At 40.3% G+C, this 25,918-nt stretch overlaps 1 protein-coding gene across 1 annotated transcript; it reads right to left on the bottom strand.

Moving 5' to 3' along the window:
• Window positions 1–12,484: 12,484 nt before the first annotated feature.
• On the bottom strand, window positions 12,485–13,285 carry cato (cousin of atonal). The gene has a single exon (XM_067777191.1). The coding sequence runs from the start codon at window positions 13,283–13,285 to the stop codon at window positions 12,485–12,487; it is 801 nt and encodes a 266-aa protein (XP_067633292.1).
• Between the last annotated feature and the right edge of the window lie 12,633 nt (window positions 13,286–25,918).

Here is a 25,918-nt window from a genome sequence, read left to right as displayed (position 1 = left end):
TATCTTCTTGAAGCGTTGTTGAATACTACATAAGCCCAAATAAAATTGAGTGTACCGTATCTGGCTTGTCATTCTTGATGTAGAACATATCTTGCGACCTATCGTCCGTAGGTCCAAATACTCGCAGTGTTTTTCTATACCGTGATGGTAATTTAAGACACAGCGCCCTCACACTTCCATAAACACGGGTCCTTGTTATCGTAGGTTTTGCTTTGTATTTCACACAGCGCTGCCAGTTTTTCAGTTTGACTTCGTTTTAGCATAGGCCATTGAGTTAAAGTATCTAAGCAGGTAACGCAGCCCGGCAGGTATCACATTGTTCATTACGTTGAGCAGCTCCCATTCTAGCGGTGGAAATTTATTCACAGGGATTACTGTGTTCAAGTAGCGGCAATGTTATGCCAAGCTTCACCAAGTAGTTTATACTCCCGGTGTAATCCGATTCCATCAATATACCATTGGCTCTTCCGCGTAAGTCGAAGTCCCATTTTCCTTTATGTTTGATTTGCAATAACTTTCCTTGACTATGTCTTCTATTCTTAAGATTGGCATATACTACGCTTAGGTTTGTTGTCTTCTACTGGTCGCTGCCTCTTTTCCTCTTCTGAGGGAAAATTTTCTCCTTTTTTATACCTTTAGAGATAAGGATACTCCCCAAGGTTATAAGGAGTTTTATCGATGTGGATGGTGCTTTGGCGGATATTGAACCTGTACGTTCCGGAAAATAGCTCCGTTAAAGTACTAGCGCCTTCATCACCGGAATGAGTTGATGTTACCACTTTGAATATCTAGGTCATCCAGCCGCCGTCTTCCGTGTTAAACATGTGGTCGCCAGAGCCGCGCCTGCTAAATAAACAAGATTTTCCACGAGTGAAGCGAACACTGTGATTGGGGAACCTGTTGCAATCACATGTCCGACGGTGCCGACATAGTTTTGTACCTTATAGATAGGAGGAAAATATGGCCCAACGCTGCAGTGGATTAATCATGCAAAAGGTAAGGCACGCAAAAAAATCCTGGAAATGGGGTTCGTAATTCAGGATCACCAACTCCAGCAGCGCCTGTTCACGTTTTCTTTTAACTTTAGATCCTCATCTCACATAGTTGCATGCTACGCGTTCCCGATATTGTTGCCAAGCCTAAAGACTACTCACTGGAAGAAGCTACAGGCCTGCCGAAATACCGCTCTCAGAACCGCCACGGGTTGTCTCCTTACGTCCCCAGAACACCATCTACATAATGAGGCGAGAATGTTCCCCATTAGAGAGAAAGGAAATGATAACCAACCAGTTTGTGTTGAATACCCAGAAACCTGGGCATCCCAACAGACATCTGATTGATGAGCCTACACCGCCCAGGGGCTTAAAAAGTCATCTCCGTAAGCCTCATGAGGAAATACGGCACCTGAGAACACAGCCTTACGAAGCTAAAAACACAAGCACGTCCTCAGTGAAATCCACAAACAGGCGTCGGACCTCTATGCCAGGAATTGTCCGGTGAATCCTGCACTCAAAAAACAATATCCAAACCAAGCAGAGGAGGAACGCACTCTCCCTAGGAAAACGCGAGCCACTCTACCTCAACTACGATTTGGATACTGTAACAGGTTAAAATTTTACCTATCCAGAATCAACGCCGACATACAAAATGTATGCCCCGCTTGTAATGTGTCCCCACATGACACCAACCATCTCCTTAACTGTATTGTGGAACGAACACTTCTAACACACCTCTCATTATGTGTCACTCCTGTTGGAACAGCAAGTTTCCTTGGAATCACGTTAGAGGACATTGATGACAATTTATTGGATAGGGCGAAGCATTTCTACAACAACAACAACTTAGCTGAACTATAAAACTCATCTCTTTAGTTGACCGAATTATGACCTCTGTTTTATCATTTCTAGCAAGCTTTTACAAAAAAAAAAGAAATCTTCAACTACAAATCTATAAGCAAACCGTTTAGGTGCTCATCAAAAAGGGTGACTTACGCTCATATCGTACTTTACCCGCGCACAAGGGAGCGTTATGCATGATTGCTCATTAACTGCAATATTTATGCGGAGCATTTCGTTTTGACCTTCTTCAATTTTTTTCGTGTTTTTTAAGGCTTTTCCGAGTGAATACTTTCCTGTGCTTGTTTTGGGTGGTTAATTGATAATTCCGTTTATTTGAGTTTGAGTAAAAGGGGAATTATTGTTTATAATTTTTATTTGTTGCTACCATTTTTATTGCATGTTTATTGATTACTTGATTGATTGACTAATTTAATTTTACTGTCAAGTAGCGAGCTAGCGGAGGTATCGATTTCGAGTGTAGGGTAAATTAAACTCAATAAAAAAGTGAAGCTTATTATAAATTGAAAGGGAAGTCTTTCATTAGTTCATTCCTTTTAAATGAGAATATAGCTGAAATTTAAAGTTTCTTTAATTATTTCGTTTAATAAATATTAGTACGTATGTCGCTGCAAAGCTTTTATTCTTAAAGCACCAAATTGTGCAAAAGAACGTTAAAATTACTCATTGCATACATCACTAGCAAGCAAAATCATCTTGGTTTCTCGATTAATTATTTATAAAATTACAAACATGAGTAAAGCTACTTTACACATACCAACTTAGTGTACTTACATAAGTTACTAGCAATTTAATTTACATAGTTTTGAAACTTTTCACTTTTTCAACAACACCCATAACATAAACACTATGAGAAGTAAACACTTATGAAGCTTTAAAGAAAATTTGCATTTCGCTTCAAGCGGAAAAGTGGATGCTTTTGCTGAAGTCTTCCGTAAAGCACAAGTAAGTACATACGCGCGAATGTGTTAGTGTGCAATTTTTTATCGCCCCTGAAGATGAATGTCATGTTAAGTTACAGTAAAATACAAAACTGCTTGAGTATTTACGGTGCATATAGCTTATTGGGTATTCACGTTGTAATCCGTTAGAACTGAGTCCTTGTTTCGCTGGCAGCTTTCTAGAGTGGCTGCCCACGGACGTATTACAAAAGAAGAAATGGGAGGTATGCAGCTTATAAATAATCAGTAAAATATGAGCTCTGGGAACCACTCAGACAGTAGCACTGTCAAAATTCTGCACATCCCACGGGTAGACTGAATGGCCAAGAACATAGCTTTAACAAAGTCAAAGGTATTCGTAGGCTTGGGAGAGCTCAAGCGCAAGCCTGCAGTATAAGTTCGGGTGTAACCAAACATTAAATACTCAGCTGAGAGCTTCTATCGTTCAGTTCATTAAAAAAAAAAAAAAAAAAAAAATAGAACGCGATAATTATTTTAGGCCGAGCTTCTCTTCCAATTTGCGCCGTGCTCTTTTATTTTTTCCTACAAATTGGCGGGACGGGGCCTACTTGTTTTATGCCGACTATGAACGGCATCTGCAACGCAGATGAGTTTTCACTGAGAGCTTTTCATGGCAGAACTACACTTGGAGTGCTTGACAAACACTGCCGAAGGGCGATCCCCGCTTCCCAAGGCAGTCGGTTCTATGTACCGGAGCGACTCGGGATTTTTCCCGACCAAGGACTGTCATTTCAGTGTGACCACATTTAATTTGTTGCGTGCCTCCCACAAATTTTCATCCTCCCAGCAGCTCTTTGCAGCAGGACTGCTCCATATTCTCTTACTCCGGGAAGGCATCGAATTCAATCCGGGTACGTCTCCTGACCCCGGTTCTGAGAAATGGTTTTGCTGCATCTGCCGGAAAAGAATCTTTTTAGGACGGTCATACTCTGTTCAGTGTGTCTCGTGTAAGGGATGGTTGCATCGGACAGGTTGTTCTGGGCTTGATCCCAAAACCCGACGTCCACGTAACTTTTATAAATCTTTTGTGGCATCTTGCTGTTCACGCCCAAGGGCGTCCCGTAGTCTACGCATAAGCGCCCGCACTACCTTCCAGCAGCCCCGCTGCTCGGCAAGCCACAACAAGTACCCGCTGCTGCTCGCGTCCCACGGCGCCAAAAATTCAAACAGCTGCTACCACTCATAACTACTACTTTCGTAGTAGAGTCGGTAGCAATGCTGAGCATCAGTCCTTGCCCCCGTCTTCTCCCCCCCTCTTTTCCGGCAGCAATCGTGTAGGTCAGGGAAACAGACTCTTAGTCCCGGGTACCCCAATGCTTGCCCAAGGACGCCTAGTCCCAGGGCCACAACAGCAATTGTGTCCTGGCCTTCCACAATCCAGGCGTAGTCACCCGTCACTTACCCCCAGAGTGGCGGCGTCTCCCCTTATGCACTTCGGAATTCTGCAGTTAAACTGTAATGGACTAACTGGGAAGATTACGGAGATAGTCGATTTCCTGAAGCGGCATAACATCTGCATTGCTGCGATTTAAGAGACTAAACTCACAGCAAGATCTGCATTGCAGACCTGCTCTGGGTATAATGCCCACAGGAAAGACCGCGAGAGCGGAAATGGAGGCGGCCTCGCGTTTATCATACACCATTGTGTGCAATATTATATATTTGATCCTGGCATCGACCGCAGGGACAATGTCTTAGAACGTCAAGGCCTATCCGCCCGGTCAGGCGATGCAAACCTAGAAATCATCAACATCTACATCCTTCCTGCCACCTGTTGCCCCAGTGGATACCTCCCTAATATCAGAGCCCTACTCACTGGCAACAATCGCATTATTTTAGGCGATTTCAATGCCCATCACGATCTATTGCACTCAAACTTGCGGGCGGACAGTGGGGGTGAGATGTTGGCGGATCAAATAGAAGAAACGACGTTCTGCACAATAAACGGAGACGCCCCCACACGTATGGTAGGAAGCTGTCACAGTTCGCCAGATATCTCAATCGTGAGCGCAGAACTCGTAAACGGCGTCAACTGGCAGCCGATGGTAACATTGGCATCCGACCACCTGCCTATACTTATTTCGCTCGAGCGTACCGCCGACTTCATCGTCACCGAAAAACGCACTTTCATAAACTTCAAAAAAGGAAAGTGAGAAGAATATAATTCTTTTACAGACAACCGCTTTGCTGCCCTCCCTATTCCGACTGATGCCCGCCAAGGGGAGCGTGCCTTCCGTAAGGTCATTGAATCCGCCTCGGCACGTTTCATTACCGCCGGGAGAATTCCCGAAATCCGGCCCCACTTCCCAGCGGAGGCCGCAAACTTAGCGAGAGAACGTGACTTTATAAGACAGCTTGATCCAGGCGACCCCAAATAAGGGATATAAAACAACGCATCAGATTGCTTGTGGACGAACATAAGCGGGCGAAATGGGAGGAGCACCTAAGAGGTTGTAACCTCTCTACCGGTGTGGGTAAACTTTGGTCCACCGTAAAGTCCCTATCGAATCCGACTAAGCACAAAGACAAAGTTTCCATCGCCTTTGGCGACAAAGTGCTGTCGGATGCGAAAAAATGCGCGAGCGCTTTCTGCCGACAATATATAATGCATCCTACAGTCGACAAAGATAGACGGAGAGCCAATAGACACGCATATAAACACAAATTCAGCACGTCACCAATCACCATCATCGCTAAAGAGGTTGAGGACGCCATTGGTCGCGATAAACAATGCAAAGCAGTGCGCCCAGACAGCATAGCCATGCCGATGCTTAAAAGCCTAGGGAAAGAGGGTTTCAAATATTTAGCGCATGTCTTCAACCTGTCTCTTTCCACATTTGTCATACCCGAGAAATGGAAAATGGCCAAGGTGGTCCCGCTACTAAAGCCTGGGAAACCAGCTAACATAGGAGAGTCGTATCGTCCGATATCTCTCCTAACGCCAGTGGCAAATACGCTTGAAGCCATTTTGCTCCCTTATTTCCAAGCAAATTTGCAGCTAGCCTCTCATCAGCATGGCTTCAGAAAACTCCATAGCACTACCACCGCGCTAAATGCCATCAGCACTCAGATAAATTTCGGTTTAAATCAAAACCCCCACCATAGAACAGTACTCATAGCGCTAGACCTATCAAAAGCTCTTGATACGGTCAACCATCGCGATTTACTGCAAGACCTGGAAGGGTCTACCCTACCCCCATGTCTTGAAAGGTGGACCGCAAATTATCTGGGTGGTTGACAGACATTGATGCAATTTAGAAACGAAACATCAAAACCAAGAAGAATTAAACAAGGGGTGCCACAGGGTTGTGTCCTATCCCTACTTTTGTTTAATTTCTACATATCTAAGCTACCTTCACCACCGGAAGGAGTCACAATCGTTTCCTACGCCGATTACTGCACAATAATGGCCACAGGCCCAGGCCCAAAGATCGATTAGCTATGCAATAAAATAAACGGCTACGTCCCTGATCTCTCCAGTTTTTTCGCCTCTCGAAACCTGGCATTATCACCGAATAAATCTTCCGCGACCTTATTTACAACATGGACGTCCCAAATGTAGACCATTTTGAACATCCACGTCGATGGCACTACGCTACCGATTGTCCTACACCCAAAAATCTTGGGTGTGACGTTTGATCAGGATCTACATTTTGGTGAGCACGCAGCCGCAATTGTTCCGATAATTCAGAGCCGTAACAAAATCCTCAAATCCCTCGCTGGCAGTACCTGGGGAAAAGATAAAGAAACGCTCATTACCACATACAAAGCAATTGGCCAGCCGTTTGCGTGCTACGCGTCACCCATATGGTCGCCAAGCTTAAAAATTACCCACCGGAAGAAGCTACAGGCCTGCCAAAATACTGCTCTCAGAATTGCCACGGGCTGTATTTTTATGTGCCCAGAACACCATCTGCATAATGAGGCGAGAATACTCCCCATCAGGGAGAGAAATGAGATGCTGACCAAACAGTTCCTGTTGAATACCCAGAAACCTGAGCATCCCAACGGACATCTGATTGATGAACCAGAACCGCCTAGGGGCTTAAGGAGTCATCTCCGTAAGCATTTTGAGGAAATACGGCACCTGAGAACCCAGCCGTATGAATCGGAAAAACACAAGCAGGTCCTTGGTGAACTCCATAAACAGGCGTCGGACCTTTATGCCGGGAATTGCCCGGTGAATCCAGTACTTAAAGAAAATTATCCAAAAATCGCGGAAGAGGAACGCATACTCCCCAGGGAAACGCGTGTCACTCTTGCTCAACTTCGTTCTGGATACTGTAACAGGTTAAACTCTTACCTATCCAGAATCAACCCCGACATACAAAATGTATGCCCCGCCTGTAATGTGTCCCCACATGACACCAACCATCTCTTTAATTGTAATGTGGAACCAATGCCTCTAACACCCCTTTCCTTATGGTCCACCCCTGTTGAAACGGCAAGTTTCCTTGGACTACCGTTAGAGGATATTGATGACAATTTGTGATCGGTCGCGGCTGTTAGGTGGGGCGAAGCATTGCTACAACAACAACAACAAAGGGCGATCCCCCTTGGTATTTTTTTTCTAATTGAAACAACTTCTTTCTAAAATTTTTATGTTGCTTTGCCCGGGGCATGAACCCAGAATCTTCGGTGTGGTAGGCGGAGCACGCTACCATCACACCACGACGGCCGCCAGTACATTCATTTAGCTTCAGTCTTTTGACGCTAAGTACTATCAAAAGTGGGCGTGTTTAATAATAGTGTTTGGCCACTTTTATTAAAAATATTCCTCTTTGGAAAGAAAATAAATATAAATACAAAGTTTTTTCACGCTAAGTAAATTTTTCTTTCAGTTATGGCTCTCCAAATATAGAATGATGGTTGCTCCATTGGGGAGGTGCAATGCCCATTCCCAAAATATTTTCTTGTGGCAAGTACACTTTAAAAGGAAAATATCATTGATATAACTATATTTTTTGCAAAGACATATCCGTTGACAGTCTTTTAAAATCTCATTTTCATAAAGGTGGGTGTGGCTCCTTGCCGATTTCGTTGATTTTTAAACAGCTTTATTTAGCTTGACTTGACAGGCAGGCCGCACGGCGGCATGCACGGCCATTGTGAACGAATTTTGTAATTGAAATTTAAGTAACTTCCAAATAAGCTACAAGCTTGAAACTTGGAATATAATTCAGAACCCGATAACAATGCAATAATAAGAAAAAAATCGCCGCTAGGTGGAGCAAGGATCGAGATATTCACAAAAATCGTATTTGTGGTCCGATTAGGCTCATATTTGGAACACATAATACATGCAAGAATAAAAAGTGACCTATGAAAAAAATCGCCGCTAGGTGGCGCAAGGATCGAGGTATTCACAAAAATCGTATTTGCGGTCCGATTTGGCTCATATTTGGAACAAATATTACATACAGTCCGGTAGAAGTGACACGAACATATTTTATAGTTCGAGAAGGGACAAGCATACGTGGCGCAGAGTCGAGTAAAGTCTTTGGAAGGATTATGTATTGAGGACTTAGATAGTAACAACTTGTCAGGAAAGAGTTCTTGTAAGAATGAGTCACTAAAAGGCAATTAAATAAAGACTAAAAACTTGAAAATAAAATAATAATAAAAAAATTTAAGTTAAGCGGTTTTATTGAAAACAATATCTACATGAAGTAATAATAATACTAAAAGCTATAAAATAATTAGGTAGATCCTAGATACTAATCATCACAGTCCTCACCAATCTAAGGCGTTGATCAGACAATTAAATAAAAGCGTTGGACGCGTCAAATTTCTATTGATAGTCATATATAAGACAAACAGAACCTTAATCACGTTAAGCTACGCCTCACATTTTTAGAAATTTCACGCGCCCAACGCTTTCATTTAATTGTCGGATCAATGCCCTAGATTGATGAGGAGTGTGATGACTAGTATCTAGGACCTACCTAATTATTTTATAGCTTTTAGTATTATTATTACTTCATGTAAGTATTGTTTTCAATAAAATAACTAAAAATTTTTTTAATTTTTTTATTTCAGGTTTATTTCTTACGACAAGACTTATGAGTTTACCTAGTTTTGCGATGCTAACTTAGGTCGGTTATGATTTATGACCAATAATATTTGAAAAATTAATTTTTTCAGAAGTCGGCGGTGCCACGCCTTCGATACAACCTACCGTTATGACAACAAAGTTAATATATTATATTAGCTTTGCTCAGTTGAGTATTAAAAAGGATGTATGTATGTGAGTGTGTATGCATCTAAGTAGCTCCGAAGCTATTTCGCCGTCAAAGTGTTACACTGAAGTATTTTACTGATCTAATTTTTGGGGCGATTTGCTTGAAACCTCCTTGACGAGGTTAATATGCGACATACTTTTATTTCCGGAAAGGGGATCAAGAGCCGAACTTTTCCAAAAAATCTTATTTTATGGTGTGATTTGTTTGAATGTTGGCAATTAGGTTAATATTGGGGATACGTTTCCTTCCAGGAGGTGGACAGGGCGGTGGCGGATGATGCAAGAAAGAGAAAAGTTCAGATGAATAAGAAGAGGAGAGGGTGGTGAGTTATAATTCAATAAAATTGATCAAATAAAAAATGATTTATGGAATTAGTTTAACTCCGGCAGTAATGCTCCGGATAATAGCTAGTATTACAAGGTAAATAAATGCCGGGCAAAAATTTTCTATTTGCGTGTCTGCGTTTCGCGGAGAAGCCTGAAACTAAACTTAAGCTGGAAGGTTAGCGCAAAGGTAGGGACATTGTCGAATTTACACGTCTTTACCGATGGTTCCAAACAAATAGGTGATGCAGATCCTACAAGATGACATATCTGTACGTTGTCTTTTAGCACTATCAGGGTTTCGGCTATACTACCAAGTCTTAAGTTATCAATAAAGTCACCTTCATTCGAGGGCTAAAACAAACGTAAGACGAGGAACGCCACGTTCTCCAGTGGTTTAGGGGCAAAGAATATACCCGGAGTAGGTATACCTGTTGTAAGACTAAAATACCAAATTGATTAAAGGGGTTGTGCGCACCCATCTCAAGGGGTTGTTAGCGCAATATATAGCTTCTCCAACCCAATTGTTAACCTCACCAACCCGTGGCGAATCCTGGTCCTTTAACAGCCGAGGCGCTGGCGACCCCGAACTCCTGATGGATCTAGGGCCTGGGAGGGCGGTATGGCCTAGAAAGTTTCATGTGGTCATACCAAATCATTCCAGATATGGTCGGGCTAGTACCTTTAAGGTGCTTGTTACCGGAACGTACCGGATCTGCATACAGCAAAGGACCATCATAACACTCCACATAGCCTTCGGGGAGTGTCCTTATCGCTACAACAACAACAACAGGAACGCTACGGGTTCTTTTTCCCCTGTTTTGGGTTGTGGTAAAGATTAAATTGGCGTACACCGCTGAATTCACAATATATTCTATTGAGGGAGTATCACTGAAGCTATCTGACAGCGCTAAGTACTTCGACCTTTTCTTGACAGGACTAGGAAGCCTTGTATTGTTGGCGAGGGGCCAATTTGAAAGCGCTGGGGGCCTTCTTCGATGGTGGTACATTTGCTGAAGGATATGGCATCCAAGCCGTAAATTTTCTATGGAGCTCTGGTCTGGTGGAGAGCGTTGGGCACTTCTTCCACGGTCAAAAAGTTGGGAGCAGTGCAGTGTTATGGTGGGAATAAGCGGAGCTGTTTTGTGTGCCGTGCGCTCGGCGCATCTATTAAAACAGTTATCTGTACAATGGGAGTTCATTCAGTACGCCTTAATATACTGACCAGCCGCAGCTGTGATAGCTGTGTGGATTAATTATTATTATTATTTGGACTCGATGCACTGCAACCTTTATTTAGTTCCATTGTGCTTGACCTTTCAGCCTTTTACTCTATGTGGAGGCTTCTTACTCCATGTCACGCAGGTTTAATCACTTTGAACCACCTAGCTGGGAGAGTCTCTGCCAGAGCGACGCATTCACAGAGAATGTGAACCGGCCTTTTATCCTCTAGCTCGCAGAAGTGACAGATTTGTGTATCGGATAGATTTATCTTACGTAGGTGGTTTGTAGACTAAAGTGTTCCGTTTAGTACTCAGTACGAGTTCGAAGGTCCTCTCTGCTTAGATTAATGAGTTTGCCTGATACTATCGTTGCCAGGATTATAAAAAATTTGAACAGTCTGAACTGTTTTATTTCTCAGTTACATATGGTTCCCTAGTGTGAGCCCACAGAAGGGCTCTATACCATGCTGCTATAGCACCCTGTTTGGCTAAGCAGTCTACCTATTCATTACTTTCATGTCCCTGATGCCCGAAAACCCGTCAAAGAAAATCCTTATTCTTGGCTGCCAGATAATGTCGGACTCTAATGCATTCATTCACTAGCTTAGAAGTAGTTATGTAAGATTTCAAGGCGCGCAAGGCTGCCTCACTGTCTGACATAATGGGGATACTCCTCGATACGCCTCTTCGTAGACATTCGCTATCACTTAATTCTATTGCATGGATTTTTGCCTGAAAAATAGCTCCTGTTTTTATCCATCGAATTTCGATCCCTCCATGAGCCAGAGCTCTAAATCAAGAGAGTTCTGTCCAAAATGGACGCCTAACAGTTTCCTGATATTCTAAACGTAGGGGGCAAGCAGGGTTGTTATTTTGGCTAATTATATCTAAATTTGACTCAGAAATATTTTGTCCTAGTAAAGCAAGTGTTGCAGCTATTTCTATTAAAAGAGGTAAGGAAGGTTTCTCCACTAAAGCACTAAATCAATCAGAAAGGAACGTTCTCATCGCACTCGTTATACCACTACAAACTAGTTGATGCAGTTTGCATAGTTCCATCCACGAAGTCGATCTCGAAGTATGTTATGTGGTGAGCTCGCTGAGCTGATACGAACATAATGCGGCGTATTGAAACCCAAATGGCTTATAAAATACTCTGGCTCTGGACATACTCTCACTGACACCCTGTTTTGACAGCTGAGAAAGGGGTCCTAGTTGGGTAGGAAATGCAGTTGCAAGACGACTTGATTTGCCGTAGTGCTTCCAATTTTTGTAGGCTATCGATAGGAAGGGATAACTGGTATGCTTCAATATGAGGTGCTGAAATCGCACACAATTTACCCTCATGCACTTCTTCTGTTGCCCGCAATTCTCAGTAGCTAGTTCAGTTGTATACTCAAATTAAGTTTTTTCGAACTTTTAGTTATTGGAAATTTTTTACCAGGAGGCGTAAAACTTCGAAGAGTGTGGAAAGCTATAAATAAATAATTTAGTTTTCTGGAAATTAAACGCAAGTTAGTTGGAACCAAGCAATAAAGGTGCAAACACCACAAACTTCCGTAAAAGTTTAGAAGTGTGCGTACGCGTTAGGAACGGAGCACACCTGAACTGAGTTTATGTATGCGAACAAATTTCACTCGAATCAACAACAACTTAATTTCAGTATATATAATCACAAATCTTTATTTCCGTTTTAATTAAAAGCACTTAAAAGTTCATAAGCAAGGTAAGTTCGTATTTCATTCACTTAGCACTAACTAAAAGTGAGGTCGGCGGTGAGCCGACGGGCGTATGGCGGTTGCTCCAGCCATATGCAAGTTTGGTTTTTACTTTGGTTTGAAAAAAGGCACGAATTACATACATTCGTAGTATAACATGCTAAAAGGTAAAGTGCTCCTCTCCATCACTTTGGATCACATAGTTGGCTGCATTCAGTCCATTTTCCAGCATCTCACAAAGTGCTGCTATATAAGATTGTGCCATTTGAAGTGTTTCATATTTGGAGAGCTTTTGGTCGATTGTGGGTGCTGGTACAATGCCACGTAGACGATCGAAAGCTTCATTTAGCCCATTCATGCGTTTACGTTCACGGGCATTAGCTTGTTGACGACGACGTTTGATTACGCTTGGACTGGGTTGTTTATGTGGTTGGGTAGAGTCCAATCTAATTTTTGTTAATTGTTTATGAGAACTGGTGGTAAGTTGTTGACTGGAGGCACGTTGTTGGTTGGTGGTACGCTTCTTCGATTTTGAAGATTTTGTTATCGCAGGCGAGCCGGATTTGCTCGGTGTCGTGGTTGTGGAGCCATTTTCTGTGCAGGAAGTATTGCTGCTATTCTGCTGCTCATTGTGAAGCTGCGGCTGTGTCGTATTATAGTCGTACACTGGATAAATTGTATGCGTTTCAGGAATCGGCTGCAATGTTTCGTTACGCGCATAACTCACTGCCGAAGGCCACTCATTCAAAATTACATCGGCATGACTATCTGTTGTTGTTGTACTAATGATCGATAGCGTATAACTCGTAGGACTGCTTACATAACGCTGTGAGCCATCCTCCTCTGAGGAAGCATAAGTAAAATTATTAAATTGTGTTGAAAATGCGTGTATCGCTGGTTGTTGATTATGTTGTTCTAAGTATCTTTGCTGCAATTGCAAAACGCCAGAATTCAAATCCATAATATCCTTTAAAAAGATCCTCACTTCACTATGTACAATTACGAACTGTTCGCTTGCCACAGCTCAGCGCGTTGCTGAAGCGTTTGAATGCTCAGTTGATGAAATGTTTAAAGAGCCAACTGTTCAACTATTCTGCCATTTGGCCGACGACGGAATCCCCATTGATGGTTTTTGAATAGTAGAATTTTTGACCAACTGGCACGCGAGTAGCACAAGCGCGCGCGCGCGGCAGTTATTAGCCTTTGCTGGCTGGCTGTCTGTGGTGTCGACGTTGACCATATGGCCGCTTTGGAAACAGGGAAGATTTCAGCAAAACAAAAACGTCTAGCCGCAGTGTGGCATAACAAAACGGGATGAAAAGGTATGGCAAAAAAACTATATAAATTGAAACAAGTTTAAATTCAGACGTAATCGAATTCAGTATACCCAGTTGCATATTTTTCTATCATATAATGTACAGTCATATTCATATCTAATATATGTAAACAATTGTTTAAAAAATTTTATGTCGAAAAATATGCAGACTAATTGCTTTATAAGGTTTGTTTTAGGAAAACGGGATCGGTTGAATTGTTTATTGGACTTTAAAAAACATGCATATGCCACTAAGGAGATATTTTTGGTTCGACTGGGGTATAGCTATGCTCCATAACATAACAAAACATAACATAGCGTAAATTAACATAACAGAACATAACGTAACATAACATAGTATAACATGACATAACATAACATAACATAACATAACATAACATAACATAACGTAATATAACATAATATAACATAACATAACATAACATAGAATAACATAACGTAACATAACATAACACAACTTAACACAACATAACATTACATAACATAACATATTATAACATAACATAACGTAACATAACAAAGCATGATCCCCGCCTCAACGATCCCGGTCAGAGGCAAAACCGAACGCATTACGCCCAAATTTGAGATGGGGCATCCAAGTTTAACGCCGCCACGTTTTCTGCATCGGTAATGGCGGATGTCTGACGGATAACCAGTATTGCAAAGTGGCGAATGAGACGGTTAAAAGTGACAATGCTCTGTATGCGCCACGCTTACATGATTCTATACCGTCGTCGGCCAAATGGCAGAATAGTTGAACAGTTGGCTCTTTAAACATTTCATCAACTGAGCATTCAAACGCTTCAGCAACGTACTGAGCTGTGGCAACCGAATCCCCATTGATGGTTTTTGAATAGTAGAATTTTTGACCAACTGGCACGCTAGTAGCAAAAGCGAGTGCGCGCGGCAGTTATTAGCATAACATGACATAACACAACATAACATAACATTACATAACATAACAAAACTTAACATAACACAAGGTAACATAACATATAATTACGTAACATAACATAACATAACGTAACATAACGTAACGTAACGTAAGGTAACATAACATAACATAGAGTAACATAACATAACAAAACATTAATTATCCCCGCCTCAACGATCCCGGTCAGAGGCAAAACCGAACGCATTACACCCAAATTACATGATTCAATACCACGGATAGGAAAGTGGACGGGAAGGGAGCAAGTATACTGGTAGCACATCGAAATCGCGGAGATGCGGAAAGTATGTGTTTAGTAACTTCCGCCCGTGGCGGATCTGGAAAAGCAGGAAGCATAAAAAAGAGCGAAGAAATTTTTCGGCGCTGCCATTACGCAAGGCAAATTTTATTGCTGCAAATTACTTTGCCATGAAGTGGGCCGATTTACCTGGACTCACGGATATAGACTAGTTATGAATAACAAAAATCTCAACCGAAACAGATGATGAACAAGGGCAAATGAAGCATATTGTGGACGTTTTTTTTTTTGCCCACCAAACCATTCAGAGAGAAAGTGTCGGTCACCAAAAGTGACCATAACGTGAAACTATTACGTGAAGAAGAGCTCAAAACGGCCCTGCGCAGCATGAAACCTAAAAGCGCACCAGAGTCTGACGGAAAACCTGCAAATACCTGCGCAGAATTCTTGCTGCACATGTAGGGTTCAACAAACGTCTGTTGTTGTTGTAGCGATAAGGTTGCTCCCCGAAGGCTTTGGGGAGTGTTATCGATGTGATGGTCCTTTGCCGGATACAGATCCGGTACGCTGCGGTAACACAGCACCATCAAGGTGCTAGCCCGAGCATCTCGGGAACGATTTATACACACTAAACCTTCACGCCATCCCTCTACCCCCCCACCCTTAAGTTCCATGAGCAGATTGGGGTCGCCAGAGCCTCGTCTGTTAGTGAAACAGGATTCGCCGCGGATAGGTGAGGTTTACAGTTGGATGTATCTTGCGCTGGCAACCTTGCGCTACACAGCCCCTTGAATCTGACAACAAACGTCTAGAAGCGGCTAGTTCTTATTTCAAAGGGCAAATAAGAACCTGACTTTCCATCGTCTTTCGGCCCGCTGTTTCTTGATTCGGATTCCCTCTTCCGTCTTTGCCAACGACAACCCTCAATTATATCTCGCGTTGTCCTTTGTGCATCGTGGCCCTGTAGCTTCGTTGTTTTTTTTAGGTTGCCAACTAAAAAATTTCGAAGTCGGAAAAGTGGGCGTGGGTCGCTTTTCGTATTAGTTTGACGTTATCGAAATGCATATAAATTTGCCGACTATATTTAATAAGCATATCTGAGTACGTTCTCAATCACATTAAAATCCGCAAATCTTGCCCACACGACCATCACAGCTTTGCGCAACTGGGTATAAAATGTTAAAAGGTTACCCGGAATGTAAAACGGTTAATTTAAGGATCATCACTATTTACATATCAGTAGCTGCAGGATCAGTGCGCTCGTGTGTCATTATTGTTGCCTACTTACCTTTATACAGGACAAGGTAAGGGTTGTCTTGTCCATCATCTAACCTGTGCTGTATTGCAATCCCTTAGCGCAACCCTCCCTTGGCGCTTCTTTACGCATACACACATACATACATACGTATGTGCTTCAACATCAAATTGCCGCTATCATGGAATGCGATCATATAATTTGTGACTTTCACGGTTTGTGGCACACTACCTTACCTACCTAGTAAGGACATAATAAAACGTCCGTACGTATCTCGGCAGCGCAAAGCGCACAACGTTAAAAAGGTAACTAACTACAACCACACGAAAAAAAGGTAGTACATAGTGCCTTCCCATAAAAACACAAAATAAATGTATATTCGTGTCATCGTTGGCTCTTCAGCCATATGTTGCACTCAATACGCAGCATATGCGTGGCCACTTTAAGGCTCTTTAGAGCGCGTGCTAAAATTGCCGTTATCCTTGCTGCAGTCACTCTGCCGCTGCTGTAGTTAATTCATTTTCAGACACCCCTTGGCAGCACTGGCTATTGTATTGTTTTTGCTAGTATGCTTGCGGCATTCAAGTTATACACATTCAATTTGGATTTTTTCTAATAATCTTTCCCCTTGCTGTATTGTTGTTTTTGTTAGTTTGCTATGGTACATTATGTTGTTTTTGTTTTTCTTAGGTTACTGTTTCGGCTACTTTTTACCTTTTATGTGGTTTGTTTTGTCCTGTGTTTTGCTGTAGTGCGTTTTTGATTCCGAGTTACGTGCTTTTCTATGTTGAGTTTGATTAAGTTAAAGCAACACATTTTACAATGTTCCGAAATAGCCTGTGAACTTGACACTGAAAGTTTTCAATTTTCGCTTGGCTGCGTGAGTAAATAAATTTTGGAGTGAAATTTGAGGTAAAAGCAAAGCTGTGCAGATGTATGTGCAACTATCTTTTAAAGGACTTGAAATGCTTGAATATTAAAAGAAAAGTAAAACCATTAAATTACAGTACTGTTGACCTGCGAACCTGCGGAACGATTTCTCATCTAGGTATAACCAAGAATTACAACCTTTCTTATTATTGTAACACTGAACCTTCCGGTCTGCCGATTGTAGTTGGCTGCTCCGACATGATGCTTTAAGCCCCTTTACCCAATGGGAAAGAAATATTAACTCTCTTTATGATTTTCAATCCCAATCGGTTCAAAATAGATAAAGCGAATATAATTATCCACTTGTAATTATCCGCACCACTTTGCTTGACGATAGTGAATATATAGTTTAGCGGAAGATCTCCTGTGGAGTTCAGGTCTGGTTGATCGTAATAGACTTTTTTCACTGTCAAAAGATGGAGGCAGCGAAGCTATTGGTACTGGTTGGAATAAGGAAGTCATACAAATCCTATAAGAGCCCTTAATGGGTTTTTTTAATTTGTACAGTGATGTGCATTAGAGCAATCAGTTCTGCTTAGACTTTGTACGAGGCTGAATAGACTAGATTCAACTTTCAAATTCCCTAAGGAAAGGAATATGCTGGGGGATTCATATAGGGCATGTGTTTACTTGTTCCGGATTGGTTCGAAGCTGGACGAAGATGGCTGTATAGTTCTAAGAGATGATTGTACCATGCGTATGTGGCACTTAGATTCCTCCCAAGGACCAACAACTTCTCTTTGGAGATAAAAAATTAGGCCAACTGTAAGAATCTCGATCTGGTTGAATGAATAGAGGGATTCCCGTGTCAATTGTGATACTTGAAAGTCTTTCGACATAGCACTGATACAGTTCTCTCAGATCCGGAATAGAACCAGACTTACACCAGACTAGAAAAGAGGAAAGGAGTTAACAAAGCGGTTGAACCTTCCAACCGGCCATAACAGTTTGAATGGTTAAGCGCCAATGAAGTAAGAAGTAAGCGAACTTTCCAACGGAAGGGAGTAATCACCTAAGACAGTCTCAAATCGGGCTATGATTTGAGGGCATGAAAATAGACTTTAGTTATATTTGGTAGAAGGGATGACCGTGAACGGCTGCAAACCCAAGCTTTCATAGCTGCCATAAAATGAATGCGACAGATAAGACAAGGTATTAATACTATCAACTCCATTGATCATGTAAAGAAAGCGAATTGCTGCCGATCAAAGCGCCCTTATCTTCATAAAGGCGAGGTTTATCAGCGACTAGGGACTTTTTCTGGCATGGGTTTTCGTCTTCTGGATTCGCAAACTTTTCGTGGTACAAAAATCGATGAGAACCACCATACAGCGGCAGCCAAGAAACATATACGTATACATATGTGCAGCGAAAAATATAGACTCAGGATTGCAGGAAATATACTCATATAATAGGCAGGTGGTAGATAAATCTAATATGCCTATATCTAAACGGTAACACTCTGATAAAAAATCGATAAGTTCCCGGAAAAAATCGATACTCTTTTGGCAAATTTATAACGTTTCCTTAATATTCATCTATAAAAAAATGCGATTAGTCTTGGATGAATCCGGGATGAGTCGTAAAGGAGTATGCGGCCAATGCCAGTTTTGATCTCTTTGTATGCGTTAAGCTGTTCCCTTTCGTTTGGGAATATGTCCTATGAAGTGACTAATTGTACCCATTTATATCCGAAAGGGATCGATAGGACCAATCCCTTTTGTACCCATATGAAGACTAGACATTTTCCGGTGCAATAGGGACTCAAATAGGGCCCGGCCGCATTTTTCAAAGCAGGAAAACCATCGAAAGGTTTGCCAAGCCTCCAAATCTATTTGATGTAGTTTGTTCGCCCGCTTTTCAAAAAGGATTATCCGAAAATTTAACCCTAACTCCCGCGTAGTCGTTAAGTCCTAGTAATTTAAGTTCGCTATAGGTCTCCGCATTTTTCTTTAAACATTTGATTCAATCACCTGCAATCTTTTTTATTTCACTCATTTCGTTGCCGTTTTTTTTTTTAAACATTTCTTAAAATGGGCTACAAACTGACTAATCCAACTGTACCGAAAGGGACTAAAATGAATAATTTGCGCATAATTGCCCAAATGTAGACAAAAGAAATCCAATCGGAGACCAACCTTTTTTGGGATTAATCGCACGATTTTTTGCAGAGTATAATGTAGGTCTACGTATAGACTGTCTGTCTGAATATAAACTACGTTTGTACAAAGGATACTCGTACGTGCATAAGGGTTATGGGTCAATTGTGTATTGGGTGTTGGTAAATGTCTTCGATGTAGGCGCTTTTATAATAAATAGATAATCAAGTTGATTGCTGTTCTGTTGAAGACCTCTGACGTACATACATATATTAATACGAAATTCCATATAAATGTACAAATATTTTTAGATACATACAATTGTAAATATACATTTTCAATGCCCTTGTTCTTATGTAAACGACTATTCACCTGTTTTTCCTTATTTTATGCAAAAGAGCAGAAAATAGTCTCCAAAGGAGTTATTTTTATAGTTGCTTTCATATGCGCATACATACATACATACATACATCAGGGCATTTTTTAAGTAATACGAACGTGGCCAAATGGCCACGTAGTAGTCCGTCGTGGCCACGTAGTAATCATAATCTGGCCACAACTAAATTTCGAAAATGCGTGAACAACACCTAACTGAAATAATGTCAGAAATTTTCTGAACATACATGATTTCCCCAAAATGTCAAAAAATATATAACTTGCTAATTCTAATGAAGTTTTTGGTACTAATCGAAGAAATTTATCAACGAATGAATGATAGTTAGAGATGGGAAAGGGGTAAATACCCAAATGGTAAATACACGGTAAATTGGTTATACATGGTAAAAATGGGTAAAGTCCCAAATATTTACCCAAAATAAATACCCACGACGGCCACCGTGGTGTGATGGTAGCGTGCTCCGCCTACCACACCGGATGCCCTGGGTTCAAACCCCGGGCAAAGCAACATCAAACATTTTAGAAATAAGGTTTTTCAATTAGAAGAAAATTTCTCTAAGCGGGGTCGCCCCTCGGCAGTGTTTGGCAAGCGCTCCGGGTGTATTTCTGCCATGAAAAGCTCTCAGTGAAAACTCATCTGCCTTGCAGATGCCGTTCGGAGTCGGCATAAAATCATGTAGGTCCCGTCCCGCCAATTTGTAGGGAAAATCAAGAGGAGCACGACGCAAATTGGAAGATAAGCTCGGCCTTAGATCTCTTCGGAGGTTATCGCGCCTTACATTTATTTATTTATTTTTAAGGGTAAAAATAATCTTTTGGAAAATATGGGAAACCAACACACAAATTCATTCCAAAATGTATCCAATTTGTCCTATATTGGTGGGTAGTTATCCATTATGCTATCGGTTGAATTAGTTTTAATCTGTAATCCAGCGTTTTTCAAAAATATTTAGTCAATAATGCATGCCGTTGCAAATATTTAAGTTTACCCAGTAAACATTTTGAGTCGAAAAAGAGTCGGAAAAATATCTAAATTGGAGCCTTTACAGCCGGTATGTGCTCATTTGGGAGGCCGAAACCAATGTATTTCCTTCTTGCAATGGTCGTCCTATATGAGCCTATTAACGTAAATCATTTGAGCCTAAAAAAGATGCTTATACAATAGGGCAGGTCGATTTAAAAATCGCTCATTGCTCTGTGAAAATCGTATTCTAGGGATGAAAATAAGGAACTTTGACGAAGGAACCATACCTCTAAAACGAATTCTGATGTCCCCCCCTTTGGGTCGAACTTTTGGGCAGGGGCAATTTTAATTCTACCTGCTGTGTCTTGTGGTGGCTTAAAAACAACAACACAAGTAATTTTACGATCTGCAATTGTGTCACAGTGATACCTTCATTTTTTAAAATGGTTGAATAAAAAACCCACACAACTATGTTTACGACATGCAAATGCATCACAGTGATGCCTTGCTTTTAAAAGGGGGTTGTAAAAACGCTAATTTCTAATAATTTTTTAATTTCTTTTCTATTACTAAGTTAAATTCATTTTTTCATTTACATATGTTCTGACTAAATAAATAAAGAGAAAAATAAACTCCAAAAAGAAAAAAAAACATAGGCATTTCAAAGTGGGATTTTTCAAAATTTGCAAGTTCGACCCAAAGGGGGGGGGGGGGCATCAGAATTCGTTTTAGAGGTATGGTTCCTTCGGCAAAGTTTCTTATTTTGATCCCTAGAATATGATTTTCACAGATCAATGGGCGATTTTTTTGCCTCCCCATAAATCGACCCGGCCTATTATACAATAAAAGAATAGGAAGGGTAAAAATAATGTACAAATGTAATTCATTTTGTATTAAAATGAACAGTGATCGTAACAAAGTTTCAAAATTTGTTCCAAACTCGCTGTGACGAACATAAATAGTTGATAAATGATAATTTTTGCATGCAAGATTAGGAGCTTTTAGGCCGTTAAATAAAAGGCAAAAATTAAATTTTCTTTTACCCTCCTACGCGTTTCGACGCTTTTCTGATTCCTATATTGCCCACTTATTTTGGATTCGTTTCGGATTCTTAAATTATGAGCGCCGTGAGCCTGTTTGTTTGGGTAAATATGTGTCCCTTATAAATATCCTCTTACAGTTCTGGAGTTTAATATGGTTCAAAAGCTTCAAAAATGCTATCACCTTAGAGTCTTTTATGACTCCGATTTGATGAAATTATAAACAAACGAAAAATATTAGAATTAGTAAACTAGGCAGCTCCGGAAAAAACTCTGAAATTTTTCTGCGACAATTTATTCTAAATAAATAATTAACTCAACTAATACTTATTTCATTTCTATCTTATCCTCATGTGAGTTTTATCACATTCTCCCCTATGTTTTCCGCTTCGGATATATGTCAAAAATTCTTCCTAAAAGCCCTGAAGTAGTGTCATTAAAAGGCTCAAAATTAGCAGTATATGACGCCAATAAGGCTCATATATGATATCGGAAGAAGGTCTGTATAAGACTTATGTTAGAGGCAAAATATAAGCATATAGCATTCGCTTCAGGTTCCTAAATGAGTTCATAACGAGTGCAAACGATCCAAAGTTTGGACTCCTTTCAGACTAATTGTTGACTCCGAGTGTTTGCTGGGTTGTTTGTTTAAAATAAAAACGAAATTTTTTTAATTTCAAATGGCGTATAAATTTAATTGCTGAATTGTAATTCCAAGCAGCCTCGATTCAAACGATTTTTAAATACGCAAAAAAAGATACAAAAAAGGAATATTCCGGGTATTTTCCCGGTATTTACCCATAAAAATGGTAAATACCCGGTAGAATCCCAACTCTAATGATAGTTCATCAAATATACTATCAATGAGGATTTATATGGAAAAGAACATAGGTACTCACGACTTCCGTGACATATATAAATTCTACAAATTCTGCACGTGCTCGAGGGTTTTTTGTCAGCATATAATAAAAAATTTTTGGCCAAGTATGTAATAAGTTGGATATGAAAAATAACTATTCCTGGGATTACTTGTTTTATTGCAAATGTTTTGGTATGAGTGAGTCACAACCACGGTTGCCACAGCATGTTTTTTTTTTTTTGACCAAAAAGGGCAATATTCAAAAGCTGACCGGTATGGTCAGTCATGTCGAGGAGATATTTTTCTTTTGGCCACCTAGTGAAAAATCCTTAAAAAATGCCCTGACATACATACATATACATTCAAATTTATTGCCCAAATGTGCACTTTGCAAATATTGGCATATAAAATTCATTTAAATTTCAAGCATTGCTTTACAATATTAAAGTCTTTGCAAATTTGTTCTCCGTGCCAAGAGATTTTTGGCGAAAAAAGCTTTTTTGTGTTTTTTGTTTTGCCTTAATACAATTACATGGCTGCCACTCTGTTCTGTTCAATTGTCCTTATTGTTCATATTGAATTTTTCTTTTGATTTTGGGGTGGTGCTTTATATATTTTATTTTAATTATACTCAGTTATAGTATATTAAGTTTGATTGGATAACGGTTGGTTGTACATATATAAAGGAATCGAGATAGATATAGACTTCCATATATCAAAATAATCAGGATCGAAAAAAAATTTGATTGAGCCATGTCCGTCCGTCCGTCCGTCCGTCCGTTAACACGATAACTTGAGTAAATTTTGAGTTATCTTGATGAAATTTGGTATGTAGGTTCCTGAGCACTCATCTCAGATCGCTATTTAAAATGAACGATATCGGACTATAACCACGCCCACTTTTTCGATATCGAAAATTTCGAAAAACCGAAAAAGTGCGATAATTCATTACAAAAGACCGATAAAGCGACGAAACTTGGTAGATGAGTTGAACTTATGACGCAAAATAGAAAATTAGTAAAATTTTGGACAATGGGCGTGGCACCGCCCACTTTTAAAAGAAGGTAATTTAAAACTTTTGAAAGCTGTAATTTGGCAGTCGTTGAAGATATCATGATAAAATTTGCCAGGAACGTTACTCCTATTACTATATGTACGCTTAATAAAAATTAGCAAAATCGGAGAAGGACCACGTCCACTTTTAAACAAAAATTTTTTTAAAAGTAAAATTTTAACAAAAAATTTAATATCTTTACAGTATATAAGTAAATTATGTCAAGATTCAACTCCAGTAATGATATGGTGCAACAAAATACAAAAATAAAAGAAAATTTAAAAATGGGCGTGGCTCCGCCCTTTTTCATTTAATTTGTCTAGGATACTTTTAACGCCATAAGTCGAACAAAAATTAACCAATCCTTTTGAAATTTGGCAGTGGCATAGATTTTATGGCGCTAACTGGTTTCTGTGAAAATGGGCGAAATCGGTTGATGCCACGCCCAGTTTTTATACACAGTCTTCCGTCTGTCCTTCCGCATGGCCGTTAACACGATAACTTGAGCAAAAATCGATATATATTTACTAAACTCAGTTCACGTACTTATCTGAACTCACTTTATCTTGGTATGAAAAATGAACGAAATCCGACTATGACCACGCCCACTTTTTCCATATCGAAAATTACGAAAAATGAAAAAAATGCCATAATTCTATACCAAATACGAAAAAAGGGATGAAATATGGTAAGGTAATTGGATTGTTTTATTGACGCGAAATATAACTTTAGAAAAAACTTTATAAAATGGTTGTGACACCTACCATATTAAGTAGAAGAAAATGAAAAAGTTCTGCAGGGCGAAATAAAAAACCCTTAAAATCTTGGCAGGTATTACATATATAAATAAATTAGCGGTATCCAACAGATGAAGTTCTGGGTCACCCTGGTCCACATTTTGGTCGATATCTGGAAAACGCCTTCACATATACAACTACCACCACTCCCTTTTAAAACTCTCATTAATACCTTTAATTTGATACCCATATCGTAAAAACTCATTCTAGAGTCACCCCTGGTCCACCTTTATGGCGATATTTCGAAAAGGCGAACACCTATAGAACGAAGGCCCACTCCCTTTTAAAAATACTCATTAACACCTTTCATTTGATACCCATATCGTACACACAAAGTCTAGAGTCACCCCTGGTCCACCTTTGTGGCGATATTTCGAAAAGGCGAACACCTATAGAACGAAGGCCCACTCCCTTTTAAAAATACTCATTAACACCTTTCATTTGATACCCATATCGTACACACAAAGTCTAGAGTCACCCCTGGTCCAGAAAGGCGCACTCCCTCTTAAAATACTCATTAACTCCTTTCGTTTGATACCCATATTGCACAAACGAATTCTAGAGTCACCCCTGGTCCACCTTTATGGCGATATCTCGAAAAGGGGTCCACCTATAGAACTAAGGATTACTCCCTTTTAAAATGCTCATTAACACCTTTCATTTGATACCCATATCGTACAAACGCATTCTAGATCACCCCTGGTCCATCTTTACGGCGATATCTCGAAAAGGCGTCCATCTATAGTACTTAGGTCCACGCCCTTTTAAAATACTCATTAACACCTTTCATTTGATACCCATATCGTACACACAAAGTCTAGAGTCACCCCTGGTCCAGAAAGGCGCACTCCCTCTTAAAATACTCATTAACTCCTTTCGTTTGATACCCATATTGCACAAACGAATTCTAGAGTCACCCCTGGTCCACCTTTATGGCGATATCTCGAAAAGGGGTCCACCTATAGAACTAAGGATTACTCCCTTTTAAAATGCTCATTAACACCTTTCATTTGATACCCATATCGTACAAACGCATTCTAGAGTCAACCCTGATCCACCTTTATGGCTATATCCCTAAATGGCGTCCACCTATAGAACTATGGCCCACTCCCTCATAAAATACTCTTTAATGCCTTTCATTTGATACACATGTCATACAAACACATTCCAGGGTTTCCCTCGGTTCATTTTCCTACATGGTTATTTCCCTTATTTTGTCACCATAGCTCTCAACAGAGTATGTAATGTTCGGTTACACCCGAACTTAACCTTCCTTACTTGTTTTTTGTTTCTATTTCTCATTATAGAAGGAAGCTTTAAGGAAGCATCGTATAGTTTTGCTAAGGAATGCTTCTTCAAAAACATATCCTTGCTCTCTAAACGCAAAAAAAGAAAACTAACAAAGTTCGGCAGACATCAGCAAGTAGCTAGGTCCACTATGTTTAATGGTAGAACGACATCATGCGATATACAATATCTGGTTTGATATAACGATATTGCCAGGATGCAACTTGCCGCCTTCCTCAACAGCATTTGGCTGAGGACTGATCTGCTAAATGGATCAAATCAACAGACATACAAAGAAAGATGAGCACAGTAGAAAAAGGAGAACTGAAATCAATTAATACATACTTCAAGCCTGAGCAGACATTTTCGCTACAAAAATTCAGACCT

The sequence above is a fragment of the Eurosta solidaginis genome, chromosome 3 (genome assembly GCF_040869045.1).
Source record: "Eurosta solidaginis isolate ZX-2024a chromosome 3, ASM4086904v1, whole genome shotgun sequence".
Classification (NCBI taxonomy): Eukaryota; Metazoa; Arthropoda; class Insecta; order Diptera; family Tephritidae; genus Eurosta; species Eurosta solidaginis.
Note: the sequence above shows the minus strand (reverse complement) of the source record. Positions and strands in the feature narration are given on the sequence as shown.

Coding starts and splice junctions, on each gene's coding strand:
- cato (XM_067777191.1), bottom strand. CDS start 13,285: ATGGATTTGAATTCTGGCGTTTTGCAATTGCAGCAAAGATACTTAGAA.